We start from the raw sequence: 26,166 nt of genomic DNA, 5'->3' as shown, positions 1-26,166 counted from the left end.
CTGGGTCTATTGGTTTTTCCCAGTGCCAAGCATAGACGATAAACAACTGCCAAACTAGAAGCTAGTGTCTCACTGAGTATCAAGGCACAGAAAGGACAGAAGAGATAGTGTTTCATTAAGTATCAATGCAGAGAAAGGACAGAAGAGAAAGTGGGAGAAAGAAAAGAGCGTGGTTCAATCATTCACAGGCAAGAGGGCCACATTTATCTCAAAATTTTAGGCTGTTTCAACAAAACCGAGCTGTAGTGAGACTAGTTGCTTATTCACATGAGAACATCATTTTTAGTTACTATGAAGATCAGAGTTAAAAGATATGAGTTCGTTTAAAGAACTCAAAAGGGAAAAGATGAAGCCATCGCAATACGTAGTAAAATCTGAGGCTTACAGCGCAGTGCCTGAGAGTGCCAGTCTGCTAAAGGGAGGGAGAAGGGGCACAGAGTTTATGGGGGCCTGGGAAGGAGTGAGAAGACTTTGGAAATGGAAACTAAAACTATCAGCCAGCGAAAATCATCAATATTCCTAAAAATATATAATGATAATAATAATAAATAAATAAAAGCTTTAAAAAACTAACAAGATACTGTGGGATACAAAAAAAAAAAAAGAGGTAGAAATGAAAATTACAGAATGTTAAGTGAAAAAACTGAAATCCATCTACAGTCGAACAGTTTGCACTTTTAAAAGCAAGGACTTGAAGCAGCAAGCAAAAGTTCCCAGTCCTTAAGACTTTCTCCCCACTCTCAATTCTTTCTTTCCTCTAGTGCAAAAGCTGCCTTAAGCCGTGCACGCCGGAATGATCCCCACGTGAGCCTTCCTTTAATTTCGGTCTTAATTTTTTTTTCTCTTGTTATTACTCCCAGACCCCAACCTCCTTTTCCTCATTTAGTATCTGTTTCGGGGACGGGACAAAGAGAAGTCAGCGAGCTGAAAAAACTTTTGTGGTTTGGGCGACTTGGGCCTTTGTTGTGTCATTTCCCCCTACCCCTCCACGCCCCCAACCACGTGACCAAGAAGGGCCGGAATTTTGTGAATGGAGACGAAAGGTGGCTGTTGGGGCGGGCGGGACTCCGCCCCCTTCCCTAAAGCGGCCAATCTCCTAGCGGAGCGCTGAGGGGTCAGCAATAAACAACAATGGGCTGGGGATTTACGGCTTGTTATTGGCTGCAGGAAGAACCTCGCAGGGACCTAACCCGAAGCTCCGCCCCCTCGCGGTTACCCTGGATACCCGTCAGGCTCCGGCTGCAGAGAAGGTCTTTGGAAACTGTTGCTCAGATTACAGGCGCTGGGTTATTCCTGGAGTGAAGGGTGGTGGAGCACCCTTGTTATTGACCCCCTGCTTGGTTGCACCCTCAGATAATACCCATGAGCTTCACTGTTCCAGCCTCCCGGCCCAGGCTCTTCCTGGAATCTCTCCTTGGCCGGGGTTAAAATGCAGTTCCCGCTCAAAATGCTTATAGGTGCGCGCGTTGTGAACTCTGATTTAGTAGTTTCAGGGAATGCGCGGGGTCTGTCTTTGCTGTCCATAGTTATTGGTTGTTTTCCCAGTAATAAGTGTTGATTTTGTTTGTTTGCTTGCTTGTTTTTTAAATGGATATTTCTCCTGCATAGGTCCGGGGTTGAGTGCTGTGCACTCTTACACTCCATTTTAATGTGTCTCCATAACGTTCCATTTAAGGAAGGAAAATTTCAAATAGAAATTGAGAACTGCAGCACGTTTCCTAATGGGCGGAACAGCTGCCGGAAACGTCTTCTGGTCACTAGTTCTGGTCACAAATCAATTTCAACAGCATTGAGTCCCTGGTCCTATCCACGCGGCCTCCCGTCCCCTGTTGGGCACTGGCTCCTTAAAGTGACGCTTTACTGTTTTGAGTCCCATACGAGGGATAGGGCAAGTGGCTTCAGAGATGCAGCCCTCACTTCTTAACGTCCTAGTTATTGTCCTTGAAACCCGAGCCGTCTCACCGCTCGCCCCCAACCCTGGGCTCTGGCTGTTTAAGAGCTGTAGAGGAAGTGAAAGCGTCAAGTACAATAAGTGACACCCTCCGCCTCCGTGTATACATAACAAAAGCTCAGGAAACGTGCGGGTTCTAGGATATACGAGCCACCCCAAGCCCTCCCTCCTACTCCCCACAGCCACAGTGGACTGGAAGTACCTTTTCCCTGTGCACACGTAGGGACAATTTTGACTTACACTTTTTCACCTAGCTTGCTCTGTCGTCCTCCCATCACAACCTCTGCTAATCAGCAGTTTTGCATCTTCTAGGTGCCTTCCTTATAGATTCTTTAGTTTCTGTCCCACGAACGATAGGATCTAATTTTAGTTGAGGATGAGTGTTAAAAAAATGTTTTGATAAATCATAATGGTGATGGTGGGTTTTGAAAAACAGGATAATAAATTGGTCCAAAAGCTTAGTGGGAATGAGGATCTAAAGAGCGAGGTGGGCTCCTAGTCGGGGCAAGAGTAGAGGGTTAGGGTTAGGGTGGGCAGGGCGGCTGAATAAGGAGGTACAGGCTTTGTGGATCGCGCCTCTAAGTGTATACCAGAACCGCACAACAGTGCTTTAAGGGAACCAGCCCAATAGTGGACCTAACACCCCAATAATGGGAACTGGCGACTCGAAACACATGGTTTCAGTATCCCCAGGCGCTTTAACAATAAGCTGCGGGTTACAGAGGAAGTCGAGTCTCTCCGTGGTGCTTCCAGGCTGAGGACTCAGCGCCTACCGACCGAGCACCCCCTAGGGCAGAGGGGCGAGGGAGACCCGCGGGAAGGGGCAGCAAGCCGCCTGATTGACAGCCCGAAATCTGATCTTGTGAAAGAGACGCGGAGCCAATGGGAGGCAGCGATCCATCAGTTTGGATTGGAGGCCCCTGGAGGAGAAGTAGAGGAAAAACCACCGAATTGAGCTCTGTCAGAGGCGCTTTCGGCTTCCAAGGGGGAAGTGCTGGGCAATAATTAATGTTTTTATTAAATTTGGAGGGAAGTTTTTGCAGCCTTTCGCCTAGCGTGGCCTTCAGGTGGGTCTTTCCAACAACTTTTTATGTCTCTCCAGATAATTGCATGGTTGTGGGTCGCAAAAACTATCCTGATGAAAGAGGTGTCTCCGTCTCTTTAGTCCCGTTAGGTGCAAAGCAAGTCTCGTTGATCGCCATTGCTAGTTTTGCACACGTTTGCGAATCAGAGCTGCCCGGGGTACACCGACCGCGCAGGGAAACATCGAGAGTGTAAATAAATACATCGCCTCTTGTTCGGATTTTTGCTACTACCGAAAATATGTAAATTGTGAACTCTCTTGGCTCTCTTTGGATCCAGGTGAAGGAGGCGGTGTAGGGAGGGTTATTTTTGTGAATGGGACTGTCTGAGGGTAATTAGCTATGCAAATTCAAGAGCTTCATTCATGATTTTTTTTTAAAGTCTAAAAGCCATCTTGTTCCCCTCTAGGTTGATAGAAGTCCAGATCCTGAGGAAATCTCCAGCTAAATGCTCAAAATATAAAATACTGAGCTGAGATTTGCGAAGAGCAGCAGCATGGATGGATTTTATGACCAGCAAGTGCCTTACATGGTCACCAATGTGAGTGATCAGTTTGAAAGTTGCTGTTTATAAACTTGACTCCGACGGGGGTGGGGAGAGGGAGAAAATGAGAAGGGAGGGGGCACGAGGTTGGGATTGCAGATACTTATCTGCTTTGTTGCCACTGTAGGGCGACTCTGCTTCTAGAAGCCCAGTCTTCAAAATGAGCTTACCTTTCAGTGATTTGGATAAGGCATAGTTTTGTTTTTAAGACCCCTTTTTCTGATTAAAGCTCCCAAGATGAGTGGAAGAGGAGATGGAGGGCAGCAGCAGCTGCTGCACTCAAAGTTTTTGGCTGGGTTTGTCTGCCACATTGAAAAGAATGAAGTTGAGACAAATGCTGACACTTTTTGTTTATATGGGGTGTTTTTGTTTCTTTTTTTTTCTCTCTCTCTCGTTTTTCTCTCTCTTTTTTTCATTTCTCTACCCTTTTTGCTTTTTTTTTTTTGTGGGAGGGGGGTTGGGAGGAGGGGCTGTCCAAAAGAGAATAAAATCCACTCTTTTAATCTAGCATTGAACCAACCTAAAAACAACTTTAAGTGTAAATGCTTAAGGTTGTTTTGATGCTGAGATACCATGAATATATGACTGATGAATAGTAATGTGCTAGGATCGGCACTGGGAAGCAACTCTCCCTGACTGCTTAACATAAGCTTTCACTGTCAAATAAGTGAGAAAATGAATATTAGAATTGATACTATGGACTTTTATTTTTCTATTCAGAGAGAAGATCCATTAGACTTATGTATGCATGTCTCTGTGTGTGTGTGTGTGCGTGTGCGTGTGCGTGTGATCTGAGGTTTACATTCTTTTAAAGGATTTTATCTTTCCCTTTGTAGAGTCAGCGTGGGAGAAATTGTAACGAGAAACCAACAAATGTCAGGAAAAGAAAATTCATTAACAGAGATCTGGCTCATGATTCAGAAGGTGAGGTTTGATTTTGGGCTGAATCCCCATTTTTTTACCTACACTCTCCACCCTGCTAAAAGAAAAGGAGCACTTCAGTCTTATCTTAAAAATAATAAACTTTGAAATTACTGAATTTAACTGAGACTTTAACTTGGAACAATTTATATAATGTGGCAGTTTGCATGGGAGCCTATTTTATGGTCCTATCACAAACTAATGAAAGAAGGAAATAAAATCTTAACAATGACAACCTTCTTTTAATCATTGTTTTGTGTTTAAATACCTTTGTCCAAATGGCATATAACTCACCCCATTCACTAAGATAACAGTTTAAAAATATCCATTACAGTGGGGCAAATTCAGCAGCTATGTACACTGCTTACTTTTTCCTTTCTCCTTTATTACAAGTTAAATAATATTAATGATTGTTTGGTTTCCCACCCCCTTTACACTAAAACCATCTACTGTTAACAGAATTTTCAAGGGTGATTTTGATGACTAAATTGTGAGGTCATAATACCTTGTTTATTGACCATAAAGTGTTCACTGAATCATACTTAAGGCCTACTTAATAATTATAATACTATTTGGGAAATTAGTTTGCAGATTCTTTTGATGAACTGCTGGTAGGAAGTCAATATATTACAAATTATTTTAACCATATGAGGACATTCATAATAAACAATATACTTAGATTTAATTATTGAAGTTTAGTTGGCAATTTTAATTAGATATACTGAATTCTGAAACTTCCTCAAATCTTCTTACTATTTTAACACCTCCCTCCCTCCCTAACATGACCATATAGTTTTGAACTTGATGACAATGTGGTGCCAAATAATTGTCTTTCCGACTTTTACAAACCTATTAACGTAGACATTTTCCTCTAAAAACTTGTATTTGAAGTGGTTTCTTTTAGTTTTGAGGTATTAAAGTTGAAAACATAGTACTTTGACAGTTGTACCATGATGTGCTGTTATATTTTTTATGTAAGATTTAGAAGATATGAATAAAATGCTTTTCATTCTTTCTAATCTTCCTCCTACTACTATTTTAGCAAGAGTTAAAAATATTTAAGAAATATTTCAGTGAATAGACACACATTCACCTCAGTCTTTTTGTGAATTCTGGTATCCCTGAGCTTATTAAGCCATTTGTTAAAAAGGAAAAAGGAAAGATGATTGACTTTATTCTTTAGTTGACTAAAATAATTTCTTAAAGAGTTGCTTAATAGGCATGAAAAGTAGGCAGTATTATTGAGATATTTAAGTTATGCCTCCTTTTTTATTTTTATGTTGACTGCATCTCTTGAAATTAACTTTTTATTTAATACCAATTTCATGACAAACATTTCCATTTAATGAAGACTAAAGATTTGCAAATCTTATGTTTATGTCTTTGACTTGTTTTTTAGAACTCTTTCAAGATCTAAGTCAATTACAGGAAACATGGCTTGCAGAAGGTAAGGCAAAAATTGCTTTAAAAGGGGGGAAAAGCAACTCCAGAAGAAGAAAAAAAAGAAACCCTGAACTTGCTGTCTTAATATTCAGCCCAATTAATTGAGCTCTAAAAGAGCCACCTCATGTGTCATGCATACATTAGAGCCTCTGATGAGTTTGTCTTTGGGGACTCTGGGGCTGTACTACCCAGTGTCATCACAAATTACCAGGAGAAATTGCTTCCAGCTCACAATCACATCTGCTTTTGGCAAGAACTAATGCACCAAGACTTCAAGTTCTAAGCCTCTGTTCAGATTTTAATTGCAATTGATCAGGTTTATATTATTGTACCTCCAGAGACCTCCTAGAGCCAGAACCCGGCTGGCTTGCTGTTTCCTTTAGAGCAGCGCATATCATTATTTGGTGTTCTGGTGGAGGACTTTTCTGATGGCAGAAATTAGTTTCTCTGGGTTCATCAGGACGGGATGCTTCAAGATTTAAGTGCAAGTGTCTTCTTTCCACCTTGTTCACAACACAGAACCTTAGGTGTGTATCTAATTCTTAGGAAATCTATGGGTTTAAAATAAATGGGAGATATGAGGATTTTTAAAATGTTTTCCATGTGTTACTATTCATGTGATGTTTGTTGAAACTGACCTTTGCTATTTTGTCAGTTTTATTAGGATTTATTTAATAGAGCAAAGGTACATTTAAAGGCATTACTTTTATTTTGGATTATTTTATGATAAAATTTTGTGGTTCTATCTGTTATATATTTTATTGCATGCAACTTTATAGGAAAATGAGATATTGCTTCATAAAGCTTTATACAACTTCGAAAATGCCTAATATTGAGGGACTTTTGTTGGCATTCATAATTTGAAATTTTTCTTTTGGATTTGGCATAAAAATGTGAAATGTTAATTTTATGATGTGTTTTGTGGGAAATACAAAGAGAAAAATTATAGATATTTAAGCATTGAGTGTATAGCAGTGTTATTTGTGTGTTCACATTATATGGGAAACATGCAAGTTTTGGAACAGATTTTAGGATGGTTAAAAAGGAGAGAGTGGGTCTCTTTAAGTGGAACCCAGGTGTTGCTGTAGCTACTTTGAGGCAGACTGATGTGTTTTATCGGTGGTCTTGAATGCAGTTGATCAAGTTGCTGTTAGCATGTAAAATAAGTTTCTTTGTTTTGCTGATAGTCTAGTTCTCTAAAGAGCTTTTTCAATCTTTATCAATCTTTAGTTAAATAGCTTTCCTAATAGTCCTTTGAAAGGATGATTGTATTTACATGTTAATGAAGGTAAGACTTACTGAAAGTTTTGGCTATATTTAAGGATCATTTTGCTAGTCTCTGTAAATGAATCTTACTGCAGTACATTACTTTTTATTGCAACATAAGTCATATTCAGATATAACTTTTTCATGGAAAATCTGCATGGAGATTCTTGTATTAACTTATGCCTATTAGTTTTGCAAAGTCAAAGGTTGTGAGAACATTACCTTTATGAGAGAATTTATTTGCTTCTCCAGAATAACTTAAAATATATATTTTAATTGTTCTGGAAGGTTTGTTGGTTCTTAGATGTTTAAATCTCATTGATTCCAAGTCAGTGCACTTGCTGGCAGATTTTGAATGTGCATAGCAACTCTGTTCCTGGAATTTTAAAATGTGGAATCTGTGACAGACTCTTACCATTTTATAATCAGTTTCAGTACATTTCTTTTTTTTAACTTTTGACTTGTTTTGTGTCTTGTAGCTCAGATAAGTGATTTGAATAATTTATCCAAATTTATCTTTTAAAACTCTGCAGGGAATAGTCTTTCTCCGGGATTATTAACATACCTGTAAATCAAACTTGAAGACTTAGCATTACAAAAAATAAACCTAGAAAATGATCAATGTATTTGGAAGAACATGGACCTTTACTTTGAAAAGAATTGTAATTTCAATTAAGTTCAGGAATTAATCATGAGTGTTTTATATGAATTCCCAGGAGGACTACTATTTACAAACTATGGATAAAATTTCATTTTAGAATAATTTAAACATTTTCAAAATAGTTTAAATTAATTTATCTAATCGTGATGCAAGCAAAAAGTTGTTAATGTGGTGTTTAAAATCTAATAATGAGAAAAGAGATCTTTTTAACTTCTTGTTTCTAGACTCCACTTTTTTTTGTTTTGAGAAATTAAATATATCATTTTGCACTGATATTTTAACTTGACTTATCCCACGTCTTGAACAGTATTTAGCTAAGAAGAGATCCCCAAATTACCCTCATTATTTGTAGTGAGATGTGCCCATTTATGTCTTTCTGGACATCTAGAAATTAAAACATTGCCAAATTGCCAGACTATGAACCGTTTACATATTTCTTTTCATAATATTCCATAGCCAAGAAAGTGACCATGGAATTTTAAGACATCTTGACCTCTTTAAAAAAGATCATTGGCAATTAATCAAGTTTCTCCCATGAGTTAGAATTCCACCCGGAAGTTAAAGAGGTCTAAAAACCTTATTAGACATAAGAGTCAAGTTAGTTGTCATATGTCATATGATAATGGTGTTTTTGAAAAATTATAAAAGTCCTCAATTATTTGTTAAATGATATCTTAGCATGTTTAGTTTGTTTTTTCTGTAAGACTGTTCATAAATTTTACCCCAAATGCAACATATGGATTAGTCATGGGTAAATTATTATGGATTATAAATTTTTTTTTTTATTTCTAAGGGGAAGTTGGAATAGATAAGGCAGGACTGTTTAAGGGTGGGGATGGAACCAGTATTTTCAATTCAGTAAAGTCCTCTGTAAAAATATACTTGCATTCTACCAAGAAAGTTAATTCCCATACATAGATTTAAATATGTTGGTGGAGAATACAACTTTACATTAATATCATTTCCCAAGAACTAACACTGCAATTTAGAGATTTTTCAACATCTAAACACAGTTTAAAATAATTATCTTATTCTGAAGAAAATTGAAAAGTTAATATTTTCAGTGACCACAGTAGTTTTTTTTTTTTTTTTAAGTCAGGGAATATGCCAATTTTAAAATGTTGCCATAGTCACTTTATGTTATAATTTTACTATGTGCAATTCTTTATTGATTCTTTGTCTTCTGAATTAGGCTGCTACTGACAGAAAGGCAGTTGCAATTATTTGATCCCATGAAATAATGAGTTTAAATATCAATCCTATCAACATCATGGTGATGTCTTATTCATAACAGCCTGAAAGTCATAGTTAAAATGGAATCTCTTGTGTATCCGGAACAAAAATAGAAAGATGTAAAAAATTAAGAAAGGATTGCATTCTTACAAACTTGCTTCTTAAAGCTCACCTACTAACACAACTTAAAGGGAAATAAGAATTTTCAGTATATCTGATGTAAATGTATAGCTGCTCTCTTGACTGTTATTTTGTTTCTGGTCTAGATGTTCTTTCAGGTTCACGTTCATCAACAGTATTCTCTGTCTTCAGGGTAAAATGTTTTTCAGTGGTTTTGTATTGAGTCAAGTTTAGTGCTGCCGCCACACTCTGAGTAGGAGTTTTATCTCCAAGAACAACCTTTCTATAGCAAAGGTTATTACATCATACAAAGAAGGGTTTTTTTCTTTTGGTTTTATGTGACCTTCAAACAACAGTCATGTTGACTTTAAAGCAGAGATGTCATTACTTTCCCCTCAATTCGCTTTAATGGCTGATGCTAAATTTATATTCAAAATCATTATGTGATGTTTCTTAAGTAATATGTGCTATTGTTACTCACTATGTGTAATGTCATCCACAATATATAGCAGTCGTAATACACTCATTTTTATTTTTCAAAAATCCTGCTTTTTTTTTTAATGGAACATAAAATTGGTTATGTGCTCATGAATTATTTTGCCCCACTTGGTGCAATCAGGATTAAAGACTTTAAAAACTACATTATTTTATGTGGTTTACATAAAACATGACTTCAGAATTAAGCATTGAATTAGAGAAGTCCATATAGTTTCTTACAATTGAACAGCAATCATTTCATGTGTGTGTGGGCAGGGAGAGGATGGACTATCACCCCTCTCTTTGTTGTACCAGAAAATAATCTAAAATATGAGAGAAAAACTTCTCATTTGAGTTTGACTTAGATAGCAAATAGAGTAAGTATACTTTATTTCTAAACATTCATTGGAATTGCATGAATGTTTTTTCATACATGTTTTATTTACAAAATAGAATTTTTTTTTTAAATAGAAAAATAAGATTTGGTATAGTACAGTGTAGTTTTTCCAGAGGATCCTAATAAATAAAATATGACTAAGCTTTTCTATTTCAGTTATGGGAAATCTGCAGTTTGTTACATTTTGTAGTATAACTTTATTCCCTTTCACTTGTGTATAATGTTATAATAAAAAAAAAATTAATAGAGTCAGACCTCTGTAGCATTAGGGAAAATATTTGGCTAGAAACAACAGCTAGTTGGCTCTGAGCTTCCCTTAAGTTTTCAAGTTACTACAGGTCAGGTTTAGTTAGGAATTTAAGCTGATTTGACACTCACCACAACTAAAACTTTACTGTTACAGTAAGAATATAGAAATATGAAAATAATGCCTTAATCAAGTAGTAAAGGTGTTTTTGTCATTGGAAAGTTGCCTCCTTTTTTTGTATGTTTAATATGTTTATATTTCTGCATAATTAATGTTTTTACATTTGTACAATCATTTTATTGTTAAAAGTGGATGTGGTATAAAACCAAACTTAGGCCGGGCGCGGTGGCTCAAGCCTGTAATCCCAGCACTTTGGGAGGCCGAGACGGGCGGATCACGAGGTCAGGAGATCGAGACCATCCTGGCTAACACGGTGAAACCCCGTCTGTACTAAAAAAATACAAAAAATTAGCCGGGCGAGGTGGCGGGCGCCTGTAGTCCCAGCTACTCGGGAGGCTGAGGCAGGAGAATGGCGTAAACCCGGGAGGCGGAGTTTGCAGTGAGCTGAGATCTGGCCACTGCACTCCAGCCTGGGTGACAGAGCGAGACTCCTTCTCAAAAAAAAAAAAAAAAAAAACTTAGTGGACTCATGATTATTTTGTTCCATGGCCTGTAGCTTCACTTTAGGATTAAACAGAATACCACTGTAGGAAGGCGGATTTTTCTTGTTTTACTTCTTATTTGAAATAAAATTTAAATTTATCACAAGAAATTTGTTTCTAACTCTTTAATTCAAAGAGAAATACTACAAAGTTCAGCAAACAATCTACAGTATTCTTATGATAAAAATACTTGGATAATAGGCAAGAAAAATAAGGCATTTCTGTAATGGTTTTTCTTTTCCTTTTCTTGAAACATTCTTTGCATTTCCATCTTTTCCTTTTTTCTTCCTTAGTTTTATACATGCAAGTTTCTGTAACAAGTTACTCTGTAAAGCAGGATGGGATATGTGTATGTATGTATTTGTGTGTATATATATGTATGTCTGTATGTAACTTTGTAAACTTGTCATTTATTTAAATGTGTTCCTTTAATCTGTGCTCTGAGACAGAGCAATAAAATTGGTGTGTTTATATTGCAAGTCCAAGTTTACTTGCTTTAGCTCCCTGGATGGGTGTGACATGAAAAGATTGTGGTTGGACCACATGGCTCATATGCTGGACTGTGTTTTTGTGAATGGAGGCAGAACTCCAGTTCTGCCTGCTTGTCTTGAGGAATTGCTGAGGAGATCAGCTGTCTCATTCACGGGCAGAAAGAATGACTCATACATCTTCCGCCTTGTTTGGCTCCAGGTCATTGTTACAGTGGATAGAACTGGTTTTAATTAAATATTAACCCCTTTTATACTTGATGTTTGTTTTATTTGTAATTCTTCCACTTTTTCCTTAGCTTTAAAAGAAAACCCAACAGGCACATAGTTTGTAAGAATAGGAGGGTTTTCGCTTTCCTGCAGCCAACCTTGGAAAATTTTTCATTGCTTACTTTTTCTTAAGTAATGATTATTATTTCATTTGAAAGTTAAAAAGAAGTATAACATAAAGGCAAGCTATATTTAAAATTACCCATCCCCAAGGCAATATTAGTTAAGAAAGGATATTAAAATTAAAAAGGAGAATTGGTGAGTTTGTGACATATAGGTCATGATTAATATTTTGATGAGTTTCTTTCTGATAATATGTATTGATATGTAGCAAAAACAGAGAAAACAGTAAAACAACTTTGGATAATAATCTAGGTAAAGCAAATAGCTGAGAGTGCACATACTACCCTTTTAAAGCCGAGATCCTGAGACTTGATGGCAACTTGTCTATTAATGTGCAATGAACTGATAGAGCCGCTACAGCTATTACCAATAAAATCCACATGCTTAATCTCCTTGAAAGCATTTTATTGGTCTTTTGGTATATACTTTCTCCCCTTCTCCTTTCCTTCTCTTCCCCTTCATCTTTAATTACATAGTGTGGGGAAACATTTTTCATTCCCCAAAGGTGATTATATCAAGCACAGTTTATAATAGATAGCAGTGGAAAAAACATTGCTTTTTTAGGTTGACCTCTATTGTTAATTTTCAACTTTGGCGTTGGTATGGCTTGCTGCAAATTTTCAGGCAGCTGTAGTTTGCTCCTTCACAGTATTCCCCTGAATTGAAGAAAAAAGGAAATGTATGATACAAGTGTGGCAATACTTTGTCATATTTTCCTTGCCTAGATCCAACTTGTGTTTTTAGTTAACTGCTTTCCGTTTACTCTAACTTGAAATTAGAGGTATACTTAAGCCTTTGTCTATTTAAGTAGCATGCTGCTTCATTTGGTCTATTCAGTTTCTTAAGATTAGCTTCTGTGGAAATGTGAGTCATATGTTTTTTGTTAAAATTCTGTAATATGTTCAGGAATAAGTGTGAAGTATTTATTCAGTATGTTAAGGAGTTAGAACAGAAATAGGAATTCTTATTCTTACTCTTTACAGATTGTTGGTGTGCAGCTATTTTCTGTATATTTGCGAGGTATAATTTCTAGATTATTCTACTCCTAAAATTTGGCCCTTTTTTCCTCACACATATTCCAGCACACATCACGCTCCCATCAATGACTCTGTGCTACTCTTGCAGTGACATATATTACGAAGTTGCAAATTTGCTTACCATACTACAAAAACGAACAAAAGACCTTTAGGGCATTCATACCATTATATTCAGTTACAAATATACTTTTGTTACTCACTAGCTATTTTTAACTTTTCCTGTAAAGGGATATTATATTTTTATCAGATTCTTATAAATGTTGGCTTTTTAAAAGCCCAGTAATTGTTATGGTTGATAAATTTGCATCTCAATAGTTATATCTGTTTAGCTGTTAATTCTGAGGGAACACCAAAACAAGGATATAATGGGAAAAATGTGCAGGATTTGATTCTGTGTACTTGCTGTTATTTATTAAATATATATTTAAAACACTTGTAATTTTTTTGGTATGAAGACTTACTTGAAAGCGCACCCTTCGACTTGTAATTTATGAATCTTTTAGAACATTTTTTTCTGCAGTGTCAAAAAAATATGTTGTGTTAATAGCAGAGAGAATGCTAGTGTACAGATTTTAGCTGTTTCTTTGCCTCTCCAGTAGACTTCATTAGAAGTAAAGATATTAAACCGAGCATTCTAATGATAAGTACTTTTTTGTGGATGACTTGAAAGACAAGGGTAGGTGGGTAGAGGACTGGAAAGAAGAAAATAAGGAACATTTCTTGAGTAGCTGGCATTGTTTAGACTGTTTCATTTAATCCTTGCCAAAAAAACTGTATTTGGTCACTATTAAACTGATGAGTAAAATTCAGTTTGACGAGGTTCAGTAACTTAACCAAAGTTGCACAGCTAGCATGTCATAGAATTAAGATTTGCAGTTTGCTGACTTTAAAGTTGTTACCCACATTATCAGATATTAGAGCAATATGAAGAGAAAAAAATTCTCCTTGCAATATAGGCTGATTAAATAGGCATCAGTTAAAACTTGAAAAAGTTCTTAATTTGTTTGATTTTGTTTGGTAGTGGGGATAGAGTGCATTCGTAATAAAGTTAATTATTGGTGTACAGAAGAGAGTTGTTAGAAAACAGCTGAATGTCAAACTGCATACATTTTTATAATAGGCACAATTACCAGATTGTTATGCTCTTCATAATAGAACATAAATTTTATTCAGCCAAATGTCTGTTTTTAAAGAATAATATTAAACTAATAAAAAGAAACTTTAATTCTGTATACTGTATTCTTTTTTATATAACAATTTTTTAAAATATAGAATTCCTTTTTATGTAGATTTTTTTCTTAAGCCATTCAATTATCAACCTGAAGCATTTTCAAAAGAGACTGTTTATTTTAATAAGCATTCCTCATACAGAATAGGCTCATTTTGAAAAGTTAATTAACATCTATTTAAATATGACTTGGCTGGATAAAAAAGTTTCAGTATTACGTAACACTAATAAAGTAATACTAGCTAATCAAATCGCAGCTAAAGTTAATTAGGATGATAAGTCATTATATTTTTATCAAATTAAAAGTAACCTACCTTCTAGTTTTTGGGTGTGTGTGTGTATTTATGTGTGTTTGTGAAAGCTTATTATTAATATTCAGTTTGGAATAGGTTACTTCGATGTCTAAATTAACTGTGATGAAAACGTTTTTGAAGTGAAAAATGCACTTGTGTTTTGATTGCTGCCAAATGTATTAAGTCCTTGCTATTCAGTATTTTTCCTTTACTAAAAATAGGAAAGTCTTTTGACATTAGGACTGACGAAATAGTGATATTCTTTTTGTTAATGCCTAGTAGTTGCCAGGAAAATATTTTGAATGAAAAGATGACATTTGTATTATTGTTTATTATTTTATTAATATGAATATAATCTTTGAAATATAATACTTTATTATATATGAGCCAAATCAAGGACTATTCTTCCATTTAAAAATCTTTGTAGCATACTCTGGCAAAATTCAGGGCAAGCATTTTAAAATATGGTGTATTTTGCAGGACAGAGAACATACTAGCAGACGTTTCTAAAAAAGCGGAGGGATGTGTGTGATAACTGCACATCACTTAAAATAATTGTATGGTTAATTTAAATGGGCTGCTTACACATTGGCAGTGTGAAATAGCTTTTGCTCCATTCTTCAAAAAAAAAAAAAAAAAACTGTAGGAAATGGAAATTCTGTAGCTTTTTTTATTTTGCATCTCTTTTATTTCCATCTGGCAGGTGAAATTCAGAGGGAATACACCTGCTATAGTCCTATTTCTGACATATATATGGTTCCTAGTTGACATCAATGATCCCCTTCCATTTCCCCTCCTAAGTAGTGTTGTCAATACCATTTTAAATAGGAGCTCATTGGCAAATAATCATAGGTTTGATCTCAGCCTAAGAATATCTTACTTGACAGATTTTACTTGACATTCCTTATGCTTTTGGCAGTTTCTCTCTTAATTTTTTTTTTTTTTTAATTTTCTTTTTCTTCTTCAGCTCAGGTACCTGACAATGATGAGCAGTTTGTACCAGACTATCAGGCTGAAAGTTGTAAGTATAGTATGACTCATCTCTTGTATTTTTCTGTCTTTCTGGTTTCCTTCTTTCCTTCTTTCTCTTTGGTTGGTTTTCACGTCCAGTGTCTTGTCTTACATTGTACAAGCGCCTTTTGAACTTACAGCCATAAGATGATTTGATTTGTCAGGTTGTGACATCAGCAGAAACTCTATTTTGAGCAGAATCCCTGAATTCTGTATATCGGAAGAGAACTCCAAATAGTAGGCAAGGAAAACTGAGTTGATTGAAAGATGGTCTTGTTCTTCATATTGGTAAATATCTTTGGGAGGAAATAGGGTGTGATCCATGAATATGCACATGTTTACTTCCAGTGTGCCAATATGCTTACAGAGAAATGCCTGGATGTTGATGGGAGATAGAGTTAAAAACTATTTGAGATTAGTTATTGTATAATTTATAAAAGATTCTGGAGCAAACATTCGTTGGCTTATTGTAGTATTTTAAATTCATGAATTGTCATCTGCTTTTATTTAATTTTTAACCTGAAATTTTCTGCTTCCTGGTTGCAGTAGCACAAATGGAAACAGCCATTGGCTTCTCTCAGGGTTCCTCCTTCCACGCTCCTTTCCCTGAGCCTTGCTCCCGGGTCTGTCAGAGAATGCATGAGGAGTTATTCATGGGATACTCACTGTCCCTTAATTGCAGAGTGAGCATTTTGCCTGTGCAAACGTGGTTGCCTCAGGGTTTACTACTGATATTTATAATTTGCCATTCTACCAGCTAACTGCCGCTACTGACCAAAGGAGCAAATAGTAAGGAAAAGGATATAAATGCCATCTTATTTATGAAACTGGCCTAATGCATTTTTGTTCTGTTGGTGACATCTAAATTTGTTTTATTTTTTCAGACCATTGATAGTATCAGAGGAGGCAATATCGGTAGTAACAAGAGATGCTTGATGTCTTACAACTTATGAAACCCATATGTTCACACCTTTATATCATAAATCTAATACAAATACCTGCATTACTTCAAGTAACAGATGTTTGTGGGCAATATTTTCAGCATTTATGTTTGGTGTATTAAATTTCTCAGGCGTAGAGGGCTGTGCAACGTTTTGTCCAGATTCTCTAACATGTTACATGTTTTAGCTCAGCTTGGTTATAAAGAAATCACTGTGGTAAAATATACGTACCATAAAATTTTAACTATTTTTAAGTTTGTAGTTCAGTGGCATTAAGTACATTCACATTGTTGTACAACCTTCACCACTATTCAACTTCAGAACTTTTTTATATCCCAAGCTGAAGTTCCGAACCTATAAAACAGTAACTCCCATTTCACTGCCCTCAGTCCCTGGTAACTGCTGTTCTATTAGCTTTATTTTTGATCCAAGAAGAAGACTGTATAATGCTCTTTGATGTCTAAATGCAGGTATTTGACATAGGCTTCCAAGAAACTTACTCAGCAAATATATAGAACTTAATTAGACACCCTTAGAAACACTCCCAGCAGACGATGGCTCACACAAGTCCTCCCCTTCTTGATTAAAGTCTGGGAAGAGAATGGTCATATTCCAACATTTCCCTGCCTGTGAGCAGTTGAATTATTCTTTCTAAAAGCTAACCACGTCGTCTGAGTAAAAGAATTAAACTTGTTGATATTTTACATCTAAAGTAATCGGTAACAATTCCATTACTATACCAATTGTCAGAGTAAAATGAACCACCTAGAGGTAATTTTTTACTACTTTTCTTATTTGACCTCTTTTCAGCTTTTCTTATTGTTGAATATTTAATCTCTTTGAACTCTTCTTAAGGTCACACGGGCATGATTTTCTTCCTTTTTTTTTTTTTTTTTTTTTACTCCCTTGACTACTCCTTCTCACTGAACTCATTTTCCTTCCCTCCTCTTTGTGGACCTCTTGTTTACCTAGGGTTCTGTCCCCAAACCTTTCCTTTTACTTTTTCTTTCTTTTCTTTCTTTTTTTCTTTTTCTTTTTTTTTTTTTTTTTGAGACAGAGTCTCGCTTTACTGCCCAGGCTGGAGTGCAGTGGTGCGATCTCGGCTCCCTGCAAGCTCCACCTCCCAGGTTCCCGCCATTCTCCTGCCTCAGCCTCCCGAGTAGCTGGGACTACAGGTACCCACCACCACGCCCAACTAATTTTTTTGTATTTTTAGTAGAGACGGGCTTTCACCGTGTTGGCCAGGATGGTCTCAATCTCCTGACCTCGTGATGCACCTGCCTTGGCCTCCGAAAGCTTTGGTATCTCAGGCGTGAGCCCCTTTCCTCTTATTTTACATGCACCATGCCAGCACTGTCCCATAGAACTTTCTGTGATCGACATGACTACACCTGTGCCACCTGATACAGTGTGCACTAACCACATTGGCCGTTGAGCACACAAAATGTGGTTAGTGGGACTGAGGAAATGAATTTTTAACTTTATTTAATTTTGATTATTTTAAATTTAAACATGTCTGGCTACTGGCTACTATATTGGACTGCACAGCTTTGAACAACAATGTCTTCCGCATTGTTGTCTCCAGCCTGGTTCTTCCCTCCGAAGCTGTCCAGTGGATATCCTCACCTGATCCCCCACTAGTGTCCCTGTGCAGATGAGAAAAAGGCAACACCTCTGGACTCACTCCCTCAGCCCTCGGCTGTGCATTTAAACACCATTTACACGCCAACTCCAATCTTTAACGCAATGTTCCACAGACAGTTTACACTCAGCAAGTCCAACAGTGAAATCACGATTTTTCCTGACCAACATTGCTCTGTTACTTCTGTTGCCTTTCTAAGTTAGTGGCATCACCATCCAAACTGAAATCCTGATATTTCTCCTCAGAGACCTCGGTTCTTTACCATAAACCTCAAATTGCTAACCAAGTTCTTGATCCTAGCTTTCAAAAATACCTTAATTTCATGGCCTCTCCTTCATCCCTATTTCATTGCTTTAGTTCACACACCTAAATTTTGCCTTCACTGAACTTCTGAGTCAGCCTTTTGGTTGGTTTTCTTGCCTTTTGATTTTCCCTCTTTGCAAGCCACCCTGTGCAGTAGCATTAACACATAGCTATTTGGCCTTGCTAGTTTTCTTCTTAGACTGTCTGCAGGACAAAGTCCTATTTCTTTAGCTGTACAGAAAATTGTTCTATAACCCAGGCCTTGACTATCCTTTTGGTTTAAACTCTTGCTACTCCAGTACCCTGTCTTTTCCTTTCCTCTGTACTTTAGCGCTTCTAATTTTTCAGTTCTCTGGGCAGATTGAGCTGTTTTAAGTCTCTTTGCCCTTGCATATGTTCATTTTGCTTTAAAAGTTTTCATTTTTGCTTGGCAATCTGGTGAACCTCCTATTTCAGACTCTGCTTAGATTTCACCTCATTGAAGTCTTTCTCAGCCTTTTCTTGCCACCCTAGCCCCACAGAGTTAGCTGGACTCCACCGCATCTTGTATGTTACATTTATTATTTATAGTATTTTAGATACATTTGTGTCTTTGATAAGATTGTGAACTTCTTGAGGGTACATGAAGCATGTCACATTCAGCATGACTTGCATGTTATAGAAGAATAACAAGTAAAATTATTATTGTGTTCTTGATCACCTTCTTAGTGCTTATTTCCTCCTAAGCATCTTCAGAGTCTTAATTCCTTTCTTAAGGTAGAAACATATGATATGCCTTAAAACTGCACATATAGTCTCATTCTGGGAAAACTTGCCGAAACCAGGAAAGTTTAACCAAAGGTTTTCAGAATCATGAAGGTTTATTTTACTTCAATTAGAGAATATTTACAGTTTAACCAATATGGCTTTGGGACATGTAAATAAGATACATAATAACTAAAAAATACCTATAAGCAGAGGCAAAAATAAGTCTGAAATAGCCTAATTAAAAAAAGTGAAGGTATATGTTATTTCAGGTTTTCATAGACATGAAGGACTATTGTTCAGATCACAGTGACCAACTAATTTTAGTCTTCACTGAAGAAAGGACGAGAGGGAAATGATTTAAAAAGAAGAATAAGGCATTTGTATTAGATACTAAAGAGGATTTCTGGATGCAGAGGTTTATCAAATATTGGAATTGAGAGGTTAGATGGTCTCCAAAATGCCTTTAAACAGATGCTTGATTCTCATCTGTCTGGGTATGCTTAGTGGGGGCAGAGGGGTCCTATCTCTAGAAAGAGAAAGAAACTCCATCCCCTCTGTGTGGCCTGTCTGTGAATTCTATGTGGATATTTTTGAAAATGTGAATAATCAGATTTCCTTGCATACCTCAATGAAATAAGATGCTTCTGCCTTAGCTTTTACCGCTTTAGTCCTTTGGTGAATGAAGGTTAAGAGAATGAAGAACAAAATTTTGCTCAATACTGGATTATAGAACACGCATTTGACTGTAGCATGTTTAAATGCATGTAGAATAATAAAGATCAGAGCATCCAAAAATTGTGAAAATGAGATTAAACCATAACATTTGAGAACTTTCTAAAAATTTCCCTGAGCATTATTTATTGCTGTTTACAAAATATTTTCATTGGAAATGTGGAATCCAGTGATGGTATACTATAAATTACTAACCTTTGAAGGATGCTAACTTTGAAGCAAGTATAGGCATTAAAAATAAGTGAAAACAGAGCCTGGGCATGGTGGCTCATGCCTATAATCCCAGCACTTTGGAAGGCTGAAGTGAAGAATTGCTTGAGCTCGGGAGTTGGAGACCAGCCTGGGTAACATAGTGAGACCCTATATCTATCAGAAAATAAAAATAAAAACCAAGTGAAAACAACTTCCTACAAGTGCATGCAGGAAATCGATGAAGGCTAAGAGAAACAATAACATGCTTTTAACAAATTGTTTATTCCTTAGCAATAAATCTTTTCATAACTCAGAACTCTGCTGGAAAAAATAGAATTACGTTAGGATGTGCTTTAGTCCAGAAGAAATAGAAGTGTGTCTTCTCAAAAAGGACAAATTAAGGAGTATTTCAAACATAGGTGAAACTTATGTTTCTGAAGTGGATATACATTTGTATTTAAACAGAATTTTCCTAAATTGTATACTTTAATTACATCAATGTTTTCAATCTTATTTTATTCTGAGACAGGGTCTCGCTTGGTTGCCCTGGCTAGAGTGCAGTGCCATGATTTTGTCTCACTGAAAACTCTGTCTCCTTAGTTCAAGCATTCTACCCTACTTCTTCCTCCCAAGTAGCTGGGACTACAGACACACACCACCATGCCTGGCCAATTTTTGTATTTTATGTAGAGATGTGGTTTTGCCCTGTTGCCCAGGCTGGTCTTGAACTCCTGGGTTAAGTGATCTGCCCACGTCGGCCTCCTGAAGTATTAGGATTGCAGGCACGAGCCATCGTGCCCAGCCTTAAATAATATAAAATCATATATTTTAAATTTAGCTATATCTTTTTTTTTTTTCCTTTTTGAGACAGAGTCTCATTGTATCACTCAGGTTGGAGTGCAGTGGCACGATCTCGGCTTACTGCAACCCCAGCCTCCTGGGTTTAAGTGTCCCCTGCCTTAGCCTCCCAGGTAGCTGGGATTACAGGCATGCGCTACCATGCCTGGCTAATTTTTGTATTTTTAGTAGAGATGGAGTTTCACTATGTTGTCCAGGCTGGTCTCGAACTCCTGACCTCAAGTGATCCGCCCACTTTAGCCTCCCAAAGTGTTGGGATTACAGGCGTGAGCCACCGCGCCTGGCAGTTATATCATTAATCTTTAAAAATCTACCACCTTTCATTTTGTTCTTCCCAACAAAATTGTGTGTTATTTTTATAGCTAGTTTGTTTCCATTTGGTTGCATTAGTTCATTTCAGTCTTTTCTCTATAGTGATTCACATGATAATGATGTTCCCATTTACATTTTAGCTTCTTCCAGAGCATTTTCAGGAGTGTGCATAACTCCCAGGGTTATGCAAAATTCCTAACAGGATAGATCCTTGTTACTCTACTGTTTTGTCTTACACTCAGTAAAACACACCGGGAAAGCAAGTCAATTGGAAAAAATGTTATTACAGAAATAATAATAACCCTGACTCTTCACTATTTACAAAAGTAAATCTTTTGCAAACTTCTATACTTTATCAGATATCTGTAATACAATACTAGTGGACCACACAAAAATCATCCTGACAAACCCGTGTGTGGGGACTCAACTGTTTAAAACCACTATTATTATTACATGGATGACATTTTCTTTAACTAAATGAAAATCATAACTACACTTTGTTTCTTTAGGAATTTCTGGTTTTAAGAATAGCATTGGGTTGGACACAGTGGCTCCTGCCTGTAGTCCCAGCACTTTGGGAGGCCGAGGAGGGCGGATCACCTGATGTCAGGAGTTCAAGACCAGCCTGGCTAACATGGCGAAACCCCGTCTCTACTAAAACTACATAATTAGCTGGGCGTGGTGTTGCATGCCTGTAATCCCAGCTACTCTGGGAGGCTGAGGCAGGAGAATTACTTTAACCTGGGAGGTAGAGGTGGCAGTGAGCCAAGATCATGCTATTGCACTCCAGTCTGGGTGATAGAGTAAGATTGTGTCTCAAAAAATAAATAAATAAATAAAATAATAGCATTTGACTTTTTTTTTCCTTTTTTTCTTTTTTTGCAATGAAGTAGAAAAAAGAAATACTTAGATTACTGTTAAAAATCTGCTTCTTAGAAAATTGAAGTCAGTCAGGTCTATGTAGACCCTGACTGAATAATTTATGTTAACATGTACTTGTCCAGGATCAGAAAAATTCCATTTATGGTTTGTTTTCATAATTTCCTGCCTTTTTACTAAGCTACCTTCCTACATCTTGTTTCTTTCAACACATACAGTGAGTACTTTATAAATTTGATTTTTTTTTTTTACTAATTTTGAAAACTTTCTTACCCGATTAAGTTTTTTTGATATGATTGGTCAGGAAAACTTTGTCTTCTTTCGTCTTTCTGACTGCTTTTACCAAAATGAGAGCACACACTGAAAGGGAAATGGCAGTTTTTGGATTTAAGAACATGAGTTTTTTGGTTTGTTTTCAGTTTCAAAAAAAATTAAAACTTTTTTTGAGGCATGTTATTTAAACATGTTACCAAGTAAACTCAAACTATCCATTTCAAGGATTACTAGTTGCATACCTTCCCACCCAAGTTAGTATTCCTGAGAGCTATACGATAGCTACCTCTTGATGGTTCTAAGTTTCTTTGGGGTATGTTTTTTGTAGTTGCTGCTTTGTGGGTTTTTTTTTTTTTTTTTTTTTTTTTAGACGGAATCCCGCTCTGTCGCCCAGCCTGGAGTGCAGTGGCATGATCTCGGCTCACTGCAAGCTCCGCATCCCGGGTTCACGCCATTCTCCTGCCTCAGCCTCCCGACTAGCTGAGACTATGGGCGCCCACCACCACGCCCGGCTAATTTTATGTATTTTTAGTAGAGATGGGGTTTTACCGTGTTGGCCAGGATGGTCTCAATCTCCTGACCTCGTGGTCCACCTGCCATGGCCTCCCAAAGTGCTGGGATTACAGGCGTGAGCCACTGCACCCGGCCCAGTGTAAATATTTTGTCAAAGCAGTATATTTATAGAGTAGGAAAAAGTGCAAATAAAATTAGTCCCCATTTCTGCAACTCCACAACTCAGTCCTCTCTAGAAGCAACTGCCTTTTAGTTGTTCTATATACTAAATAGCTTGCACTGCAAATTCTTGTTTTATCAGTTTTAGATTTTACCTGTTGTTCTATGGAGATAGAAAAACATTTTGGATAGGTTTCAATTACTTTAATGCTAGTAATCAGCGGTTTTATTCTACTTTAGTTCGGTAATCTTATTCAGACCTAGGCGCGAATAAAAATCATTTGGGAAGCTAGTGCAAATGCAGCTTCATGTTTCCTGTCCTGTGAGAGCTTGACATTAGAGGCCTAGAACTAGGCTTCTGAATCTCTAAGGAGCTGTTAGGTCATTCTGATGCAAGCTTTTCATGAAGTGCAAGGTTAGATATTTTGTCATGTACTTAATTGTAAAATAAAGGCAGCAGTATCACTGTTTTGCAATTAAATTGTAAGATGGATCTTGCCATTCATACCCATATACAATTTGTTATGTAATAGAGGCAATCAATTTCTGGAAAATATTATTTAAGTAACATATTGTCACCTTATTTTTAAAATATACTAGAGAATCAAAAAATGAAGGCTATATAAAAATGTTTTTAATATATTCTTATTTTTTATTATCTTTGCTAGAATTATATATATTTTCCACTTCCAAAGATTATTCTCTACTTTTGCTGTGAGACAGTCATTGCTGATTGTAGATTTCTGTTACACTGGAATCAATTCTAGTTTAGAAGGAACTTCCCAATGCTGATTAGAGAGAACCAAGGCATAGATGACTCACCCTGTTCTAGGTGTGTCTGGTAGGAATTCTTGTCTTTAGATGTTCTACTCTTCCATTGGTGCAGATGCGTTCTATGTCTGCCCCAATTAAAAGCCCAGCAGCCCCCTTTCCAGTAAAGCAAAAATTTTAGTTTGGTGCTTGATGTTTTGCAAGGAATACATTTTTTAAATCAAAATGAAAATCCAATGAAAAGTACTCTCCATCTTGCAAGTAGGCTCTCTTGCAAGAATTTTTGTTTTAGATACCCTCCCAGGAATCCATCAAGTCCAACAAAAGAAATAAAATCTAAATCATATACCTCGGGTATGTCTCTTGACCTTTATTTACTTATCTATAAGTTGACAGGGAAACAAATCTTTCAGGCTCAGAGCCACATTACGATTTTGTGCCAGAAGGAAAAGAGAAAGGATACTATCTAAATATGGTGCATGCATGCTTAAATTGAAAAGAGGGTTTTAGAAAAAAACATAATTCATGGGGGAATAATGTATGTAGAATTTACTATGAAGGACCACTTTCCTTTATGGGAAGTAGATGTACTTTCCTTTATTGGTATACTTACAGTTTTCTCACTGTAAGTATACGGAATGTAAGTATTGGACAGGTGCAGCCAATACTTACAGTGAGAAAATTACATTAGTCTTGATTTTAATAAAGTATGCTCTAGCAGATACTTTTCACTATTTTTGGTTTACTCTTGTTAAGGTAGATAGGGCAGACTCCTGCCCAGACGAAAACCAAAAAATAAAATTCAAAACCCTACAAAACTGGTGCTTGCTCTTCCAAAGCTGAAAGCTAAAAATATATATATTAACCCAAGTCTTCAGCTTTTTCTTTCCTATTTTCCTTCTTTAATTTTGTCCTTAATATAACAAGATATTATAGAAATTGACTTTTGAAATGTGCTCAAAGGAAGTATGTCAGCAAATATTTTTTACTTACCCTCCCTGTAATTAGTCACAAGTTATTTTGAAGAAAGTGATCTATACCTTCTCTGGTTGAACTTGGCCTCATATTAAATCATTATTTTGTTATACAATGAATGGAACTGATAGAAATATAAGTCAAACAATATTTATTCAAAAAATCTAGGTAAAGGATGTCAGTGGAAAATTATTTGCAGAACCAAATATTGTACTTTTTGTCCCCATATTTTTAATAAATATGCATACATCTATATATTCTGATATGTAAAAAAGTAAACATAGCAATTATTAGTATTTGGAACTAAAATAAAAGCAGTCATGAAAATAAATATATTTGGGGGCTACCACCTCATAGAATATGTAAGTTTCATGAAATAAGATACAAAAAATAAGTAACCTGAGCTAAACTACTACATGTGGACCTTCACATCATAATTGTATGTTTAGTGTTTGTTATGGGTTTTTATTGGTGTCATTTTTCCACTTTTTCTTTTTATCATAATAAACATCTATTTAAGATGCACAGTGCATATTTGCTTCTGTCTGTCACTGAATTTTTTCCTAATGAGAGTTGGTGCCGTGTCTTACTAGGTAGAAGTTTTGGTTAGATGTTATTGTTTTTTAAAATCTAAAGCACTGTTTGCATTTGACAGTAGCTAAGGGCAGTGTTAACTCAATAACTTAATTATTGGCAATATATCAGGAAAGGCTAGATTAAAAATACTGTTTATACAATGTCTGATTAAGCTTTAAGATCAGAAAAGTACCTTTGTGCAATGGTTTTCTACATAATCTTTTGAATCTTTTGTAAATCTAGAGTTTAGCAAAGAAGGTTTTTTTGGTTTGTTTTGCTGTAGGTGTGACATTATTCAACTATTCAGAGATTTGTTTCATAGTTACTCCTAGTTATTGCGTATACAATCCTGTTTTGACTAGTTTTTAGGTCCTGTTGAAGAGGTTTGAATTGTGATGGACCCTTTAATTATCTCTTATTGTAGCAGAATCTTGTATTCACGTTTCTGTTTTCAAAATTGGAATGATTATATTCTTGCAAATGAGATCCATATCCATTACTGTTATTTTTATGATTTTAAATATGAATAATAAATCTTAACAGTTTAACAATTCTTATTTTACCTATGAGATTTTAGTTTAATTAATTTATTTATTGGGTACATATGCTCCACAGTTGTAGTCTTATACAGGTGTTAAGTAGGTTTATAAGACTCTTGATGTTTATTAATTCAACAAATGTGTTTTGAGTCCCTATTATATGGCAGGTTTTGTACTAGTTACTGGTGATACAGTGGTGAAAAAAGTCAGAAAAATATCTGCTATCATTTAGCTCATGTTCTTACTGCATATAATTGATAAATGAAGTTGTATTTATCGCATATTGAATGATGTGAAATT

General features: G+C 36.2%; 1 protein-coding gene across 3 annotated transcripts in view; it reads left to right on the top strand.

Annotated features, from left to right (window-relative positions):
* The first annotated feature begins 2,563 nt into the window (after positions 1-2,563).
* ETV1 (ETS variant transcription factor 1) overlaps positions 2,564-26,166 on the top strand; it is a 97,788-nt gene continuing 74,185 nt past the window's right edge. The window contains exons 1-6 of one of the 3 annotated variants that reach the window (XM_030933207.1): positions 2,791-3,018; positions 3,117-3,313; positions 3,443-3,574; positions 4,414-4,501; positions 5,898-5,945; positions 15,411-15,464. In XM_030933207.1, coding sequence (XP_030789067.1) covers positions 3,530-3,574; positions 4,414-4,501; positions 5,898-5,945; positions 15,411-15,464 — 235 coding nt within the window. In that variant the 5' untranslated portion in view covers positions 2,791-3,018; positions 3,117-3,313; positions 3,443-3,529. Of the gene's footprint in view, positions 3,019-3,116; positions 3,314-3,442; positions 3,575-4,413; positions 4,502-5,897; positions 5,946-15,410; positions 15,465-26,166 lie in introns of all 3 variants that reach the window. The other 2 variants (XM_030933209.1, XM_030933206.1) reach the window with 2 other exon arrangements.

This window comes from Rhinopithecus roxellana, chromosome 6, assembly GCF_007565055.1.
Source record: "Rhinopithecus roxellana isolate Shanxi Qingling chromosome 6, ASM756505v1, whole genome shotgun sequence".
Lineage (NCBI taxonomy): Eukaryota > Metazoa > Chordata > Mammalia > Primates > Cercopithecidae > Rhinopithecus > Rhinopithecus roxellana.
Note: the sequence above shows the minus strand (reverse complement) of the source record. Positions and strands in the feature narration are given on the sequence as shown.